Below are 12,622 nucleotides of genomic sequence, written 5' to 3'. Positions count from 1 at the left end.
TTAAATATATAGATCAGAAAATAACAAACAAAACAAAATGATAGGATTTATTTATTATTTAAACTTAACCAAAAATGTAGCAGTTAACACATTGGTTCTTTGAACCGGATTATCCATCGTTGATAACACAGCTCCCATTATTACTTTATTAGTATGGAATGTGGTGTACGAGATTGGTGACAAAGCAAATTACTTTAGTCTGTATTTTTTTTTATATTTAGAAGCCCTACAAAGAAAAGATTAGACCCATGTCCTGCTACACATACCACATATCTACATACCAACTTCGTCCGTCATGTGACAAAACAAAAAGCGAGAAAAAGTAAAATATAATAATACATAGAATCTGATCTTAACAGAAGAAAAAGACATTACGATGGGGTTATACATGCCAATAACTTATCACAGACTTCACGTACGTCTTGAGAAGGATCTGACAAGGATGCTTTTGACAAAACTGATCTTGCTTCGATCAATCCTCCTGATATGCGTTCCAGTACCACGTCTTCACTCGCCATGAGTGATGCCATCAGTTTAGCACCAGCCAGTTTCTCCTAACACAAAACAAATATCATGATCATGAGTCTAATGTGACTAGTTTCATGTGGATAGATAACGACAAATTCATCACGTTCTTTCTGTGAGTTGTCTACCTTTTCGGATCCTTGTTCAAGAAATCTCAAAGCAAGTTTCAGTAGATCAGATGCAAAAGGGAGAAGTGTGGACTTTAGATGGTACATGGCTGAGAATAGGACCTGGATACAAGCTGCTCGAACCTCTGGCGCAGATATGAACTGCACCAGATTCAGGAGTTTTACTCTGACTAAAACAAATTTTAACCAAATCAGAAATGAGTGTAAGCAGTCAAAAGTAAGTAACCTTGAGGGAATGAACAAGAGGTGGAAGAGCTTTTCGAGCAAAAGTCTTCTTAGCAGACTGAGGGATTTTTTGACAAGCACTAATAAGAACGTTTGCCATGCATAGACGAAATGGAATAGGAAATGGCTTTTCACGAATTGAATGTTCTGTATTCGGCTCTGGCATAGAGGAGCAGTCACTTCTATCTTCAATCAAACAATGGATCGTGAAATCTAAGACGGAACTACTTGACGCACCTACAGTATCAGGATAGGAGTTTATATGCAAGTCTGGTGAAAAATATTAACAGCACCACAGACATACAACAGCAATACTTACGTAATTTTTCTCCTTTCATTGTTTTTGAAGATTCGGGATGTTGCAGTTCAGCACATATCATCAATGCTAGACAATCTATGCACCCGTGTTGTACTTTGGAAACTGCACCGATAAATTGTAGCCATGAAGTGAGAAACTGAAGAAAAAGTAACCAAAGTTGAGTAGCAAATATCTTACTTTCGTCCTCATCAGAAGGCCATAACAAAATCTTCTCCAGGACTTTCCTGACCTTAGGTGTCACACTGTGTGAGAAAGACTCCCATCCCCGAACCTGCAACCGATGGAAACTTTGTAAGGTATGGAAATATTACAGCAAAATAACGCATCGAAACCAGTGACAAGAGGGATCGCCACAGAGCCACAGATACAAAATGAAAGAAGGGAGTATTACCACAAGGGATGTGCATATAGAAAACAGACAAGCTCTAATCTTGAGGCTGTCTTGCAACTCTGTGGCTTTTTCAAGTTGCAACAAAACAGTTGGAAATAACACCTGTTGAATAAAAGCTCCGGCATATTACAACTTTTGACAATGAAGAGTAAACTAAACTGTCGTTTAATTAACTAAAGTCGAGCATTAGACTTTTTCAGATGTTTAATGCAGCAAGCCTTACTTCTACTAACAGAACCTATTTGCCTTATATTATGTCATAAAGAAGAGACTAGATAGAAAAAGTTCTATGGTCAGTGAACTTGAGAAAAAACTTACTGGAACACCTACTCTTGTTTCTTAGGTTATATATTTTGACCTTTGTTTCACATGACCTATGTTGCTTGAAGCGCAATAAAACAAAGGCTAACGCCATACTGAAACATTTTCAAAAGAATGACCAACAATACAAGATTGAAGAAGGAAACAAGTTAACACCTGGGGGTGAATACGTCCACATAGCTCGGCAGCGAGTTTCCGAACTTCTTCAAACTCGAACTTAGAAAATGCCCTGAATTACGAGAGTTAGTGTGTCAGATATCAAATGGAAATAAACTAAATGGTGTTTGATGATAATTGTGGAGTAAAATTACCTTTCAAACAGGAAGGCAGCGATGCATTGGCAATCCTCAAACTTGATGTCTCGATACTCTTTTAAATACAATATGAAACGAAATAAAGTTGGTGAAATAAAGGGTCTAATCAGATAACTATAGACATACACACTTCTATTATCAGGAAAAGGAAATCAAATGCATAAGGGTACATACCATTCACAGAGTCCTCTCTAAGAAATCTACCATAGATTGTAGATGAATCAATATCATCAAATACTCTTTGGGGAAGCAGCCTTAGTATAAGCAGGGGGCAGAGGTGGTCAAATAGAGATTTCTCAACATTAGTTTTGTCGACTGAACTTTTAGACATATTTATGAAGTTTTCATCCATCCTACAATAGAAATGACATCATTGGTGATCAATATTCTATATTTTTTGGAAGATAATAAGTTTTTCTTACCAATGGAAATCACATCAATGGTGAGTATATAGCTGTATTTTGATTTGGTGGCTTAATGCTACAATCTAAGATAAAGTTTACTTACTTGTCTTGCTCCTTCATATGTGATAGTACATGCAGAAGGACCATGTCCGATGCATCTGCCAGATGTTCACTGATGCAACTAAGAAACCTAACCATGATCGCATTGGATGGCTCCAAAAACATCTTATCAAGCAACGGTCCAATTAGTGAGCCCCAGTTTTGAACCTGTAAGGAGAAAAAAAATTCAATCAAAAGGCAGACAAATCTAACTGCCTAATTATAGCTGGCACAAGCTTAGGTCATCACAGTAATTCCTATGCGAAGATTTCGAAGCCCAAACACAAGAATTAGATAATTAAAAGGTAACATGACTTGGAAGGTGAAAAACGAACAACCAATGCCTTAAAACGTTTATATTGAGGGTTCAGAGTTAACAGTTCTGTTTTGATTTTTCATTCGATAGTGCTACACATAGTTCGTGACTGGTGCGGCGGTGGCTATAGATGCATCTGGAAACTAAAAGAGATTTTGTTTCAAAAATAGCAAACATGACATTGTTGTACTTACACATCTAGCCCACTCTGGAATCAACTTTAGCACTCGATCGCTGTCAAAAGTCGAACCTGCAACAGTACAAGAAGATGATGAACACGCAATCGCCAGAGGAAAACAACAGTACAAGAAGATGATGAACACGCAATCGCCAGAGGAAAACTTAATAGTTAGTGTCCGTTAGTAATTCAGCACCAAACTAGCACATGTTTTTTTTCGTTCACATTCCAGTAACTTTATCTCCTATCCATCTTACATTTCAAATTTTCTATATAATACATTTGGATTGTGCCTATATAAGACAAATGATCAATACAAGACGGAAAACAGTGAAATGAAGTACCATCAGACTTATGTAAAGCATGCCAACGGTAATGAGGTAGAAACTGAATACCTTCCGTGGGATGTCCACGACTTTCTGAAGTGTCCAAAGCTTGAGTATTACTAGATAGAGGAAGAGTGAAGATGAGAAGCAGAAATACCTTTTAAATAATAATAGAAAACCAAATCCGGTAGGCAAGTTAATATCACGTATGAAGAATTTATAAGTTTAACTTCTACGAACTTAAACTAAAACGATGTGTATTTCTTATTTGGGGTAAATGGGAATAAGCAAACAACTACGCATACATGGGGGAAAAGGATAAAAAGAGACGAAAGACGATACCTAAGACAGGTCAGCAACATACATACAACATCTGAATCCTCCTTGTGATGTTTAAGGACCCCAAGCAAAGTTTCGGAAGCTGACGATTGTACATTTCCACTGGTTGAATAAACTAATGTTACCAACTCTGGTAGCACGAAAGATGGCTCTGGAAGAAAGAAAAAACATGCATTTGATGGCTTGATTTTATAAGACAGCTGAATTTTTTTTATCATAGGAACTATAGGTGCTATCAAGATATGGAATAACAAGTCTGGGACCACATAAATTTGGGTCGTTACAAGTTTTCCTCATCTGAATAATAGATATCAACTTAAATATTCAATTTGAAATTCTCAAATTCATCTAATAAAGTGACAGACTAGATCTAGAGGTCATATAAGGAATGAGATTTGCAATACCAGAAATTGATAACGACAACAAAAAAAAGCTTACAAAAGACTTGTGTACAAAGGCAAAAAGAAGACCAACCCATTGATTTCAGCAACTCTGAAGTTTGTTTACGGATATAAGTTTCCTCGTCTCCAAGGCACTTTAATAAGCAGTCTGCAATCTCTTTCCTTAAAATAAATGCAGAAAATGAGTTCTTATTTCCGAGGACATGAGAATGCAAATAGAATCAAGGAACTAAAGAAGATGCAGAAAAGATAGAAAGGGAAATTTCAGACAAAAAAGACAAATGATTGTACCAGGGGATATGAGAAGGAAATGAATCTTTTGACATGAGGATTACTTCTGATATCACATCCACAGAATTTAGCCTTTGGACAGTAGTTCCTGAAACAAGGCGTTGTAGAACTTCACTGAGACAGCTATTATCTGCATTTCTGGAGAATGTTTCTTTAAGTCAGAAGACAAACTTGGAACAGTGAGTGGTAACTAGAAAGCTACTTTATGATTTAGACGCTAACAGAATAGCAAGAATAGACATACTTGGAACAGTAGTCTGCCAGGAGGACACTAACAGCTTTGGCCGCGCCATCCCTCTCGTCAAGAAGGTGAAGCAAGGATGGTATCACAACGTCCAGGCACATTGCGTCTCCGGATTGAGATTGTAGCTTAGAGATGACTTCTTTAAATATAGCAACAACGCCTTCTGATATCTCTTCATTGTTACTACGAAGCTTCAAAGGCAAACGAGGAATGTAAGTACTAAGATGATCTCAGGGAAATAATATATTATTCGTCAAGATACCTTTATCAGTACATGACCGCAATCGAGCAGAACCAAAATTGTGAGTATCATAATGAGTAGAAAGTAAGAAAAGCCTAAGAACAAAATCCCAGCGTTACTACAGCCTATATAATTGCAAGAGAAAATCCTATAAAGCGTGTCATCACTCCCTATTGGCCTATTCAATAAGAAATGGGAAAGATACCTGATGTAGAAGGCAAGGCACAAGCTTCATTCCAAACTCTGATAGTATGGTCTCGAATTTTTTCCCCTCAAAGCGGCCCAACAGAAGGCATAGACAATTTAGGAAAAACTTCTGTGTCTCTATACTACCAGTCTTGGTTTCAGAACTTCCCTGAGGATAACTTTCTGAATAATACTGCATCATTTTATCATTGTTAGCTTCCTAATGACCCAATGAATTGGAAAACACTAGTAAGAGAACGAACATAAAGCTATAGAAGCATTAAAACCAGTACAAACCGAGCATGATGTGAACAAAAAGACTCCGGAGCAAATAATCTGATACTGTCAATCATAATCCCACTCATATACGATGCAAACATAATCCATAAAATTTCAAGCAGATTCTACTTGTATATGTTATTTGCACAATTCTATCTTCTTAATAATTACCAAAAACTGTTAGATCTGTTAACTCCTAGAGAAAAACGGGTCAGGGAACTTGAATATATACCGCAGATTTAGATACGGACACAAAAGAATCCCATAGGCATTACAATGTTACAGTATGAAATAATTTTTCCCTATCACACAATTTGAAACCAAAAGGATTTTCGATTATGTCTAACCTTAATACCGGACATATACTGATCCAACAATTCCTTGCTAATCTTTGAGAACTTCCGATCTTCCATGTGGAGCAAGACACTGTAATGCTTCCAACAAGAAGAGAGCAGTAGAGCTCCACCTGCAGATACCTCCGTGACTGGATTCCAGATACGAAACAAACAAAAGAATGATGATAAGTAAGAATCAGAAACAGAATTGGGAAAGAACAAGGACAGGTTGCATTAGTCAGAGACCTGCCTCCTTTTGAGAGCCACCATGATGCTCTTTTAACTCCTCTAACCATTTCAGCACTTTGTTTAACCCCTTAGCATGAAGTAGTCGAGTTTTCCTGTTCCACTGGAAGAAATTTTTTGTCAACATTACTCGACACAAATCGTGGATAACTTCAAAATGTAAAAACACAGATCAAGCATCTTTCAATGAATCAGTGAACATACAGCAAAGAGACTCTGTACAAGGCGCGTAAGCTCCTCCAGGTGGTTCCACAGTATACAATTTGTCTCACTGGCTGCATCTTCAGGTCGAGAAGTCTGCTTTATTTTCTTCTCACTAACATTAGGTATCAACGCAACCGGTTGATGAGACCCCTTAATAGTGGCCGATGGCTTCGGTCTGTTTGCCGAAGCATCATTACTCCTCGCTAAGGCTCCAGTAATTGACAGCAAGCAATCAGCAGCAGAAACAGAAAGACGAGATGGCACCTCATATCCATCCTGCAAAACACTAAACAAAATAACAGCTCAGAACTAGGTGGAAATGACTATGCTTAGTAACCTGCTCCAAATGAGGACGTTAATAAGTTGAAATAAATAACCAAAAACAAATGGGACCAACAGAGAAGTTGTATACCTTCCTTTGCGTACAATGATCAACAAGTGAGGCACACAAGACGAAACAATCTCCACAAACATCGAATGTTTCTCCCTAATCCCTGTCAGCAAACAAAGCACATAAACCATAAATCAAGTGAGCTACTGGCATTGAATCCATAGTAACAAGAATGACTGCAATGCTCACCGTTCCAAAAACCTTGATCCCCAGTATCCTCGGACTCCACAAGACTACGGATAAGCAAACACCATCCAAGCGCTAAGAACCTGTCCTCGTTCCTCGAAATGATTTGAGAAAGATTCCTCGAGACGCCTAGAAAGAGAAGCTCATCTTGAAACAGCCAGTTTAGAAGAATCATAGCTGGGCTGCTACTGTGCTTAACATCCTTAAACCTTAACGTCTACACAAACAAACAAAAAATCAACATTCCAACAATCAAGCAGAAGAGGCTTTCACTAAGGTTTTTTGAATATTTGACATGTTCGATGATTGGTACAAGGAGCTCATCCATGGCTTCGTCTCTCTCAGTCTCAGCAGCGTCTTTAACGGACTTTTGCAAAAACCAGAGTGCCTCGTCGACGGAGCCTAAACAGCAAAGCTATCAGATAAATGAAGCAAACATATATATTAAACACGAAACGGAATCGTAGAACGCTTACCTGACGAGCCTTTTTGAGAATCGAGAGAGAGACGGGAGATAGACTCGCGTAGCTTTTTAGGGCGTGCCGTGAGAAGCGTGCTCATGAACCTGCCTACAGTGACGGAGACCAACGACTCCGGCTCTGATCTTCGTATCAGTTCCTCTTCCGATTTCTCCATCTCGGTTTCAGCACAGTATCGGCGGTTCCGATTGGATTATTCCGTCCAATTTGATTCACAGGACGACGAAGATTTGGGCCTGGATATTTCCCGCTGCGTGATAAAACGACGGCGTTGGCGTCCAAAGTTACACGGCGTCGTTTTATGTCATAGACTGAAACGACTCGTTGGCATTTAAACTACACGGCGTCGTTTATGAAGACCTAAAGATTTCGAATATGGTTGATTGGGTTTTTAAAATATATATAAAACAGGCCGTTAATGGATTCAAAAGAAGGCCCATATCTTGAAGGACAATATACATATATATTTTTCATTCTATCACAGGACGTGAAGAAAAAACGGAGAATTCTCTTCTCTTTTCCCAACGCCCTAATTTTCTCAGATAACAAAATTGAAGAGAGATGATGGATACGGTATTTAGATCAGCGAGGGAGAAGCTCGAAAAAGAACACAGAGAGAGCAAGGAAACTGGGAAGGTGAAACTCGAACGAGAGAAGAAAGACAAGGAGGCTGCTGAAAGGCAACGCCAAGCCGTTGAAGCTTCTCAAAGAGCCAAAAGGCTTGAAGCCATTGAATCCCAGATGATGAAGGTAACGTATTCACTCCTCTAACCGTTTGGATCACTCTCTCAAATGTATATTAGAAATTCAATTTTTACCGTAATTAACGAGGATCGTAAATCTTACATGGTTAGGTTGAGCCTGCTGAAAGGCAAAGAGAAGCCGTTGAATTCTTTCAAAGAGCACGAAGGTTTGAAGCCATTGAATCTCAGATGGATGTATGTTTATCATTTAGAAATTCAATTTTTTATTAGAAAACGGATATCGTCATCTTTCGTCTTACATGGTTAGGATGAGGATAACCTTGGTGAAGAAGAAAAAGAAGAAGATGACATACATAGAGTAGGTGGAGATTTTATTACAAAAGCCATGATACCTCCATGGATGAAGACCAATATGCCGCAAAGGGTAGCACTAGAGGGAGATGATGATGATGATGAAGAAGGTGCTAAGTGGGAAATAGGAGACACTCCTGGTACAGCAGGTCTGTCTGTTTGTTTGAGTTTACTTTTTTACTCCCAATGCTCGCCTTATTAGTAGCAACTTATTAGTTAGTTCGTTACAAGGAAGCTTAGCTTTGTTTTTGTTTCAAATAGATAATTGCTCAGAATAGAGAAAAAAAAAAAAGAGGCAGTTTTCTTTGATTGTGCAGAGCTTCAACACAACACGAAGTTACTACTTGTTAATTTCGATAAATGCTCCTAGTTTAACTATAAGAGCGGGGGCCACATAATGTCAGAGAGAGAGAGAGAGAGAGAGAGAGTATAGGTTCCATGATATAAAAAAGGATTATTTGATAATCAGCTTGGTTACTTTTTATTTTTTCTTAATTTGCAGGAAACTGTAAAAGGTTTATTTGGAATGTGAGAGCAGACAAAGAGAATAAGAAGAAGACAACGGCTGATGGGAAGAATACTAAAAGCTAATGGATTAACCATTGATCATATAGAATAACGATGGATATGTGGTTTCAGTGCGATTAAGTTATGGTTATGTCTAGTGCGCTTCACTTTTAATTTGTTTGGTCTCTGTGTCTTTCCATTGTGTTTATGCAGCAAGACTCTGTCTTTTATAAGATAAATTAGTATACATTTTTGGGATTCTCATCATCTAAACCCATGTTAATCAATCGTTTGTACATTTTTTAATTTATATATGCTTGTTGATGCAGACAAAAGGTTGGACGAGATTCCATTTAAATGCATGATAGTTATCCTAGACGACCAAGAAAAAGATGACCAGAGCCATAGTTGTCATCGACGGGATTCTAGTTAGTAGCTTTGTTCTCACCTTGTTTCTGTCTCTCGCCTCTTTGGGCGTTGGCAAAATCTTAGAGGAGTAATACGAGTGAGTATCATCACACAGCTGAGGCTCAGAGCCAGGTTTACTATCGTCTTTGGCGGCCGGTGACTCAAAATGCCTCACAGGAATGAAATCTTCTTGACATTGTATTAGCACACAGCATCGATGATTTCTTTCTTCAGTAACTTTATATTTGAGAGTGTTACTGAATATCCTCTGTGGGCTGGATTAAGCTCTAGGTAGAGTAAATTCTACCTGATTTAGAGTTAGCTAATTAGTTATTACTCTCTGTTTTGAAAGTACAACTACGGTTATACAAATATGATATATCTAATCTACTAAAAATGAAATACAAATTAAAATTAACCCTTATTTATTGTAAATATTACAAGACTATATCATAGCCTTATTTTCATTTGACAACATTAAATAACTAGCCGAAATCAATTGAAATACTGAAACCAATAATCTCGAATCTCCTTACCTAACCATATCTCGGTTATAGTATCTCCTACTGCCAATAAAAACTCCCATCTATCAATTATTCCTTTTTGGGCAGCTATCAATTATTCAGATTACATCTATAATAATAATAATCCAATTCTGTAAAACCGAGAACATAAAAGTGACGTAAATTATTCACGTCAGAAAGTTAAGAGCATCACTAAATAAAACGAGTACATAAGCTTAGTATTTTATTTTATTTTTGCTTAAAACATAAGCTTAATATTATCCATGTATAAAAACATTAAGATCATCACTTTCATGTAAATATTGTTTTCATTTTTAACCGTAAATCAAACCCAGACCATGGAATATGTGTTTAAATTTAGTACATCCAAATTGTGAACGTGTGTTTCTGATTTAGTGTATAGTAATTCTGAAGCAAACTGCACCCAGTCCCATGGTTTGTTATACTGAACATATATTTTTGAAACACACTCTAAATTAGCTCCACAAAACAATACTAAAATCATTGTCATTCCATAAAAGCTTCTATTTTTAAGTTATCAATGCTAAACCATGCAACAAGATAAATTTATATATAACAAATCACTAAAACAATCAATATTTTTAAAACGGTTAATAAAATGCTGCATATAACTATGAACTATAAAATCATATTAAACATCAAAAAATATTGGTAAGAGTAAAAAAAAATATATACCAAAATTATAAATTATATATGATAAGTTTTGAGCGATAGAAATTTAAAAGGAAACATCCATGCGGACGCATGGGTGAGTATCTAGTACTATATATTATAATTCTTGTAGTTTCTCTTTATCAGTAAAACTCTTTTGATAGAAAAAGTCTATATAATATTTTACCCAACAACAAAAAAACTTTATGCTAATTTACCAACCATAAAATAAAACTGGCTACAGTATTTTATGCAATAAATTAGGGATGATAATATCATTGTTTTTTGTTTGAAAAAACGACAATATCATTGTTGATAAAACTTCCCATGTATTAATTTAAAAAGAAAAAAAACTTTCCTGTAAAAATAAAATAAAACTTCCTTTGTATTAATTAAAATATATATATATATCCTCTGTAAAAGCTCAAACTTACGTGGTCTGTTGAACTATCAAGCAAAAATCATATATGTAAAACGTATTTTGTAATAAACAAATGTAAAATTTTAATAACATATATTTTTTTATTTTTGTTGTTGTCAAAAAAAAAAATTCCTTTCCAATCTTATTTGTTTTGGATATTTACTTAACATATTAATTCAAATTTGAAATCTGTGGTGTTCATACCAAACAAAAAAACTGTGATCATACTGAAAAACTAAACCCAATTTAGTTTTTGTACATATGACACAATAAAATAATATAATTTATCACATGACATCATTCAAATATTGGTTAAATCGTTTCTTAAGCTAAAGGCCTCACTAAGTTACAATTACGGTGGCTAAAATGACAAAAGTCACATGTTAACGTCTCATATCTACGTTGCTTTTCTTTGTCAGAAAAAAAAAAGATATATGTTGTTTACGAATTATGGGTGACAATGTAAAGGAGAGAACTCAGCGAAGAGTAGATGAAGCGGTGCTTGGAGTGGGACAGCGGTAATCTCTTTTATACGCTTCACCAGAGATAAAAAGTCTCTCAGCTTGAATCTGTAAACGGCATGGGTGAGTCGAATGATGACTGTCGATGACCTTGACAGATCGAAACGGATATAAATTAAGTCTGATTGACCGAGGAACGAGGGAAGACCGTACGGACCAATGCTAGACAGCTGTTCACTTATGTCATCTTTGTATTCAAGCAATATAAATGAAAACCTTGCAGGAATCGTTTTCTCTCGTCCCCAACTCTCTCTCTCTATAGTTGGACAACAAAGGCAAGTTTCATATGTGTTTTCTTCACAGACATTTTATAGATTTTTCAAGTTAATATTAGATCTTTGGTAACTTTTAATAGGTTTTCAAAATAGATTTGTTAATTTCTTAAGAAAAGTCTAAACATGCATATTTCATAGGTTACCCTAACTAGCTCTAGTTAAGCTTACAAACATTGCCCTAACTAGCTTTGCCGAAACTGCACTAACTGCACCCGGCGTTCAGATCAAAGGCAACCTCTCTTCTTGGTTTCATATGGGGTTTGTAAATAAGTTGAAACTTTTCTTCACAGATTTTCAAATGGGTTTGTGTATCTCTCAAAAAGTTGATTTTAAACGTTTTTCTCATAGGTTTTAAACTTATTTTCAAGCAAAGATACTATTTTATGAAAAGTCTGAGAGCTTTTCAAATGTTCCCTCTCTCTCTAGTTTCGAGTTTCTTTCCTTTCCGTATGTACTCTCGTATTAATGTCTTAGCTATTTGGTTTTGTAGATCAACAATGGAACAAATTGAGCCGATCATCATATCATTGCGAAATCATCAGAACCAAGCGTACACTGGTCTACTGGGAGTAGGCCCTCACCTTTTCCGAGTTTCTTTCCACACAGGAATGAAGGGAATCTGGATTCCAGGAAGAATCTCCTGTGTTCCCAACCGAGATACTTACATAGAGAGACACATTATGCCTTATGTTTACACTTGGAGACACATTGTCTAGTTGACACACTTTATGTGTACAGCTGTTTTATTTTGGACATAAATGACTTTTCCTTTGAATAAGCTGAAGAATTTTTTTTTTTAAAGAAGCATCCGAAAGCTAACTAGATTTATGTCTGGTTGCAGTTAAAGTTAAAGGTTTAAACGGTTTGAGGA

At 36.4% G+C, this 12,622-nt stretch overlaps 2 protein-coding genes across 3 annotated transcripts; one reads left to right on the top strand and one right to left on the bottom strand.

Moving 5' to 3' along the window:
• Positions 1-177: 177 nt before the first annotated feature.
• On the bottom strand, positions 178-7,770 carry LOC103841666. 2 transcript variants are annotated; one of them, XM_009118215.3, is made up of 24 exons: positions 7,366-7,770; positions 7,185-7,291; positions 6,893-7,106; positions 6,725-6,806; positions 6,313-6,598; positions 6,109-6,211; positions 5,875-6,011; positions 5,268-5,441; positions 4,822-5,012; positions 4,578-4,715; positions 4,360-4,448; positions 3,889-4,036; positions 3,565-3,665; positions 3,237-3,292; positions 2,731-2,894; positions 2,398-2,576; positions 2,221-2,278; positions 2,066-2,138; positions 1,589-1,690; positions 1,375-1,468; positions 1,198-1,299; positions 880-1,115; positions 654-794; positions 178-554 (listed from the first exon to the last, which is right to left on the bottom strand). In XM_009118215.3, exons 1-24 carry the CDS (start codon positions 7,523-7,525, stop codon positions 372-374), a joined length of 3,318 nt encoding a protein of 1,105 aa, XP_009116463.1. In that variant the 5' UTR covers positions 7,526-7,770; the 3' UTR covers positions 178-371. The 2 variants fall into 2 exon arrangements, with proteins under 2 accessions (XP_009116463.1, XP_009116464.1); XM_009118216.3 differs by having other exon boundaries at positions 3,616-3,665; positions 7,366-7,763.
• Positions 7,771-7,839: 69 nt separating this feature from the next.
• LOC103841665 (protein enabled homolog) lies at positions 7,840-9,158 on the top strand. The gene is made up of 4 exons (XM_009118214.3): positions 7,840-8,118; positions 8,223-8,306; positions 8,380-8,572; positions 8,926-9,158. Exons 1-4 carry the CDS (start codon positions 7,930-7,932, stop codon positions 9,012-9,014), a joined length of 555 nt encoding a protein of 184 aa, XP_009116462.1. The 5' UTR covers positions 7,840-7,929; the 3' UTR covers positions 9,015-9,158.
• Positions 9,159-12,622: the final 3,464 nt, after the last annotated feature.

The sequence above is a fragment of the Brassica rapa genome, chromosome A09 (genome assembly GCF_000309985.2).
Source record: "Brassica rapa cultivar Chiifu-401-42 chromosome A09, CAAS_Brap_v3.01, whole genome shotgun sequence".
Classification (NCBI taxonomy): Eukaryota; Viridiplantae; Streptophyta; class Magnoliopsida; order Brassicales; family Brassicaceae; genus Brassica; species Brassica rapa.
Note: the sequence above shows the minus strand (reverse complement) of the source record. Positions and strands in the feature narration are given on the sequence as shown.

Bases quoted from the DNA above. Each gene is read 5' to 3' on its own strand.
- LOC103841666 (XM_009118215.3), bottom strand. From the start codon at position 7,525: ATGGAGAAATCGGAAGAGGAACTGATACGAAGATCAGAGCCGGAGTCG. The intron at 2,279-2,397 runs GTATGTACCCTT...TGTATTTAAAAG, and splicing joins TAGAGAGGACTCTGTGAATG to AGTATCGAGACATCAAGTTT. The intron at 555-653 runs GTAGACAACTCA...GTTTTGTGTTAG, and splicing joins TTGAACAAGGATCCGAAAAG to GAGAAACTGGCTGGTGCTAA.
- LOC103841665 (XM_009118214.3), top strand. From the start codon at position 7,930: ATGATGGATACGGTATTTAGATCAGCGAGGGAGAAGCTCGAAAAAGAA. The intron at 8,119-8,222 runs GTAACGTATTCA...TTACATGGTTAG, and splicing joins TTGAATCCCAGATGATGAAG to GTTGAGCCTGCTGAAAGGCA. The intron at 8,307-8,379 runs GTATGTTTATCA...TTACATGGTTAG, and splicing joins CCATTGAATCTCAGATGGAT to GATGAGGATAACCTTGGTGA.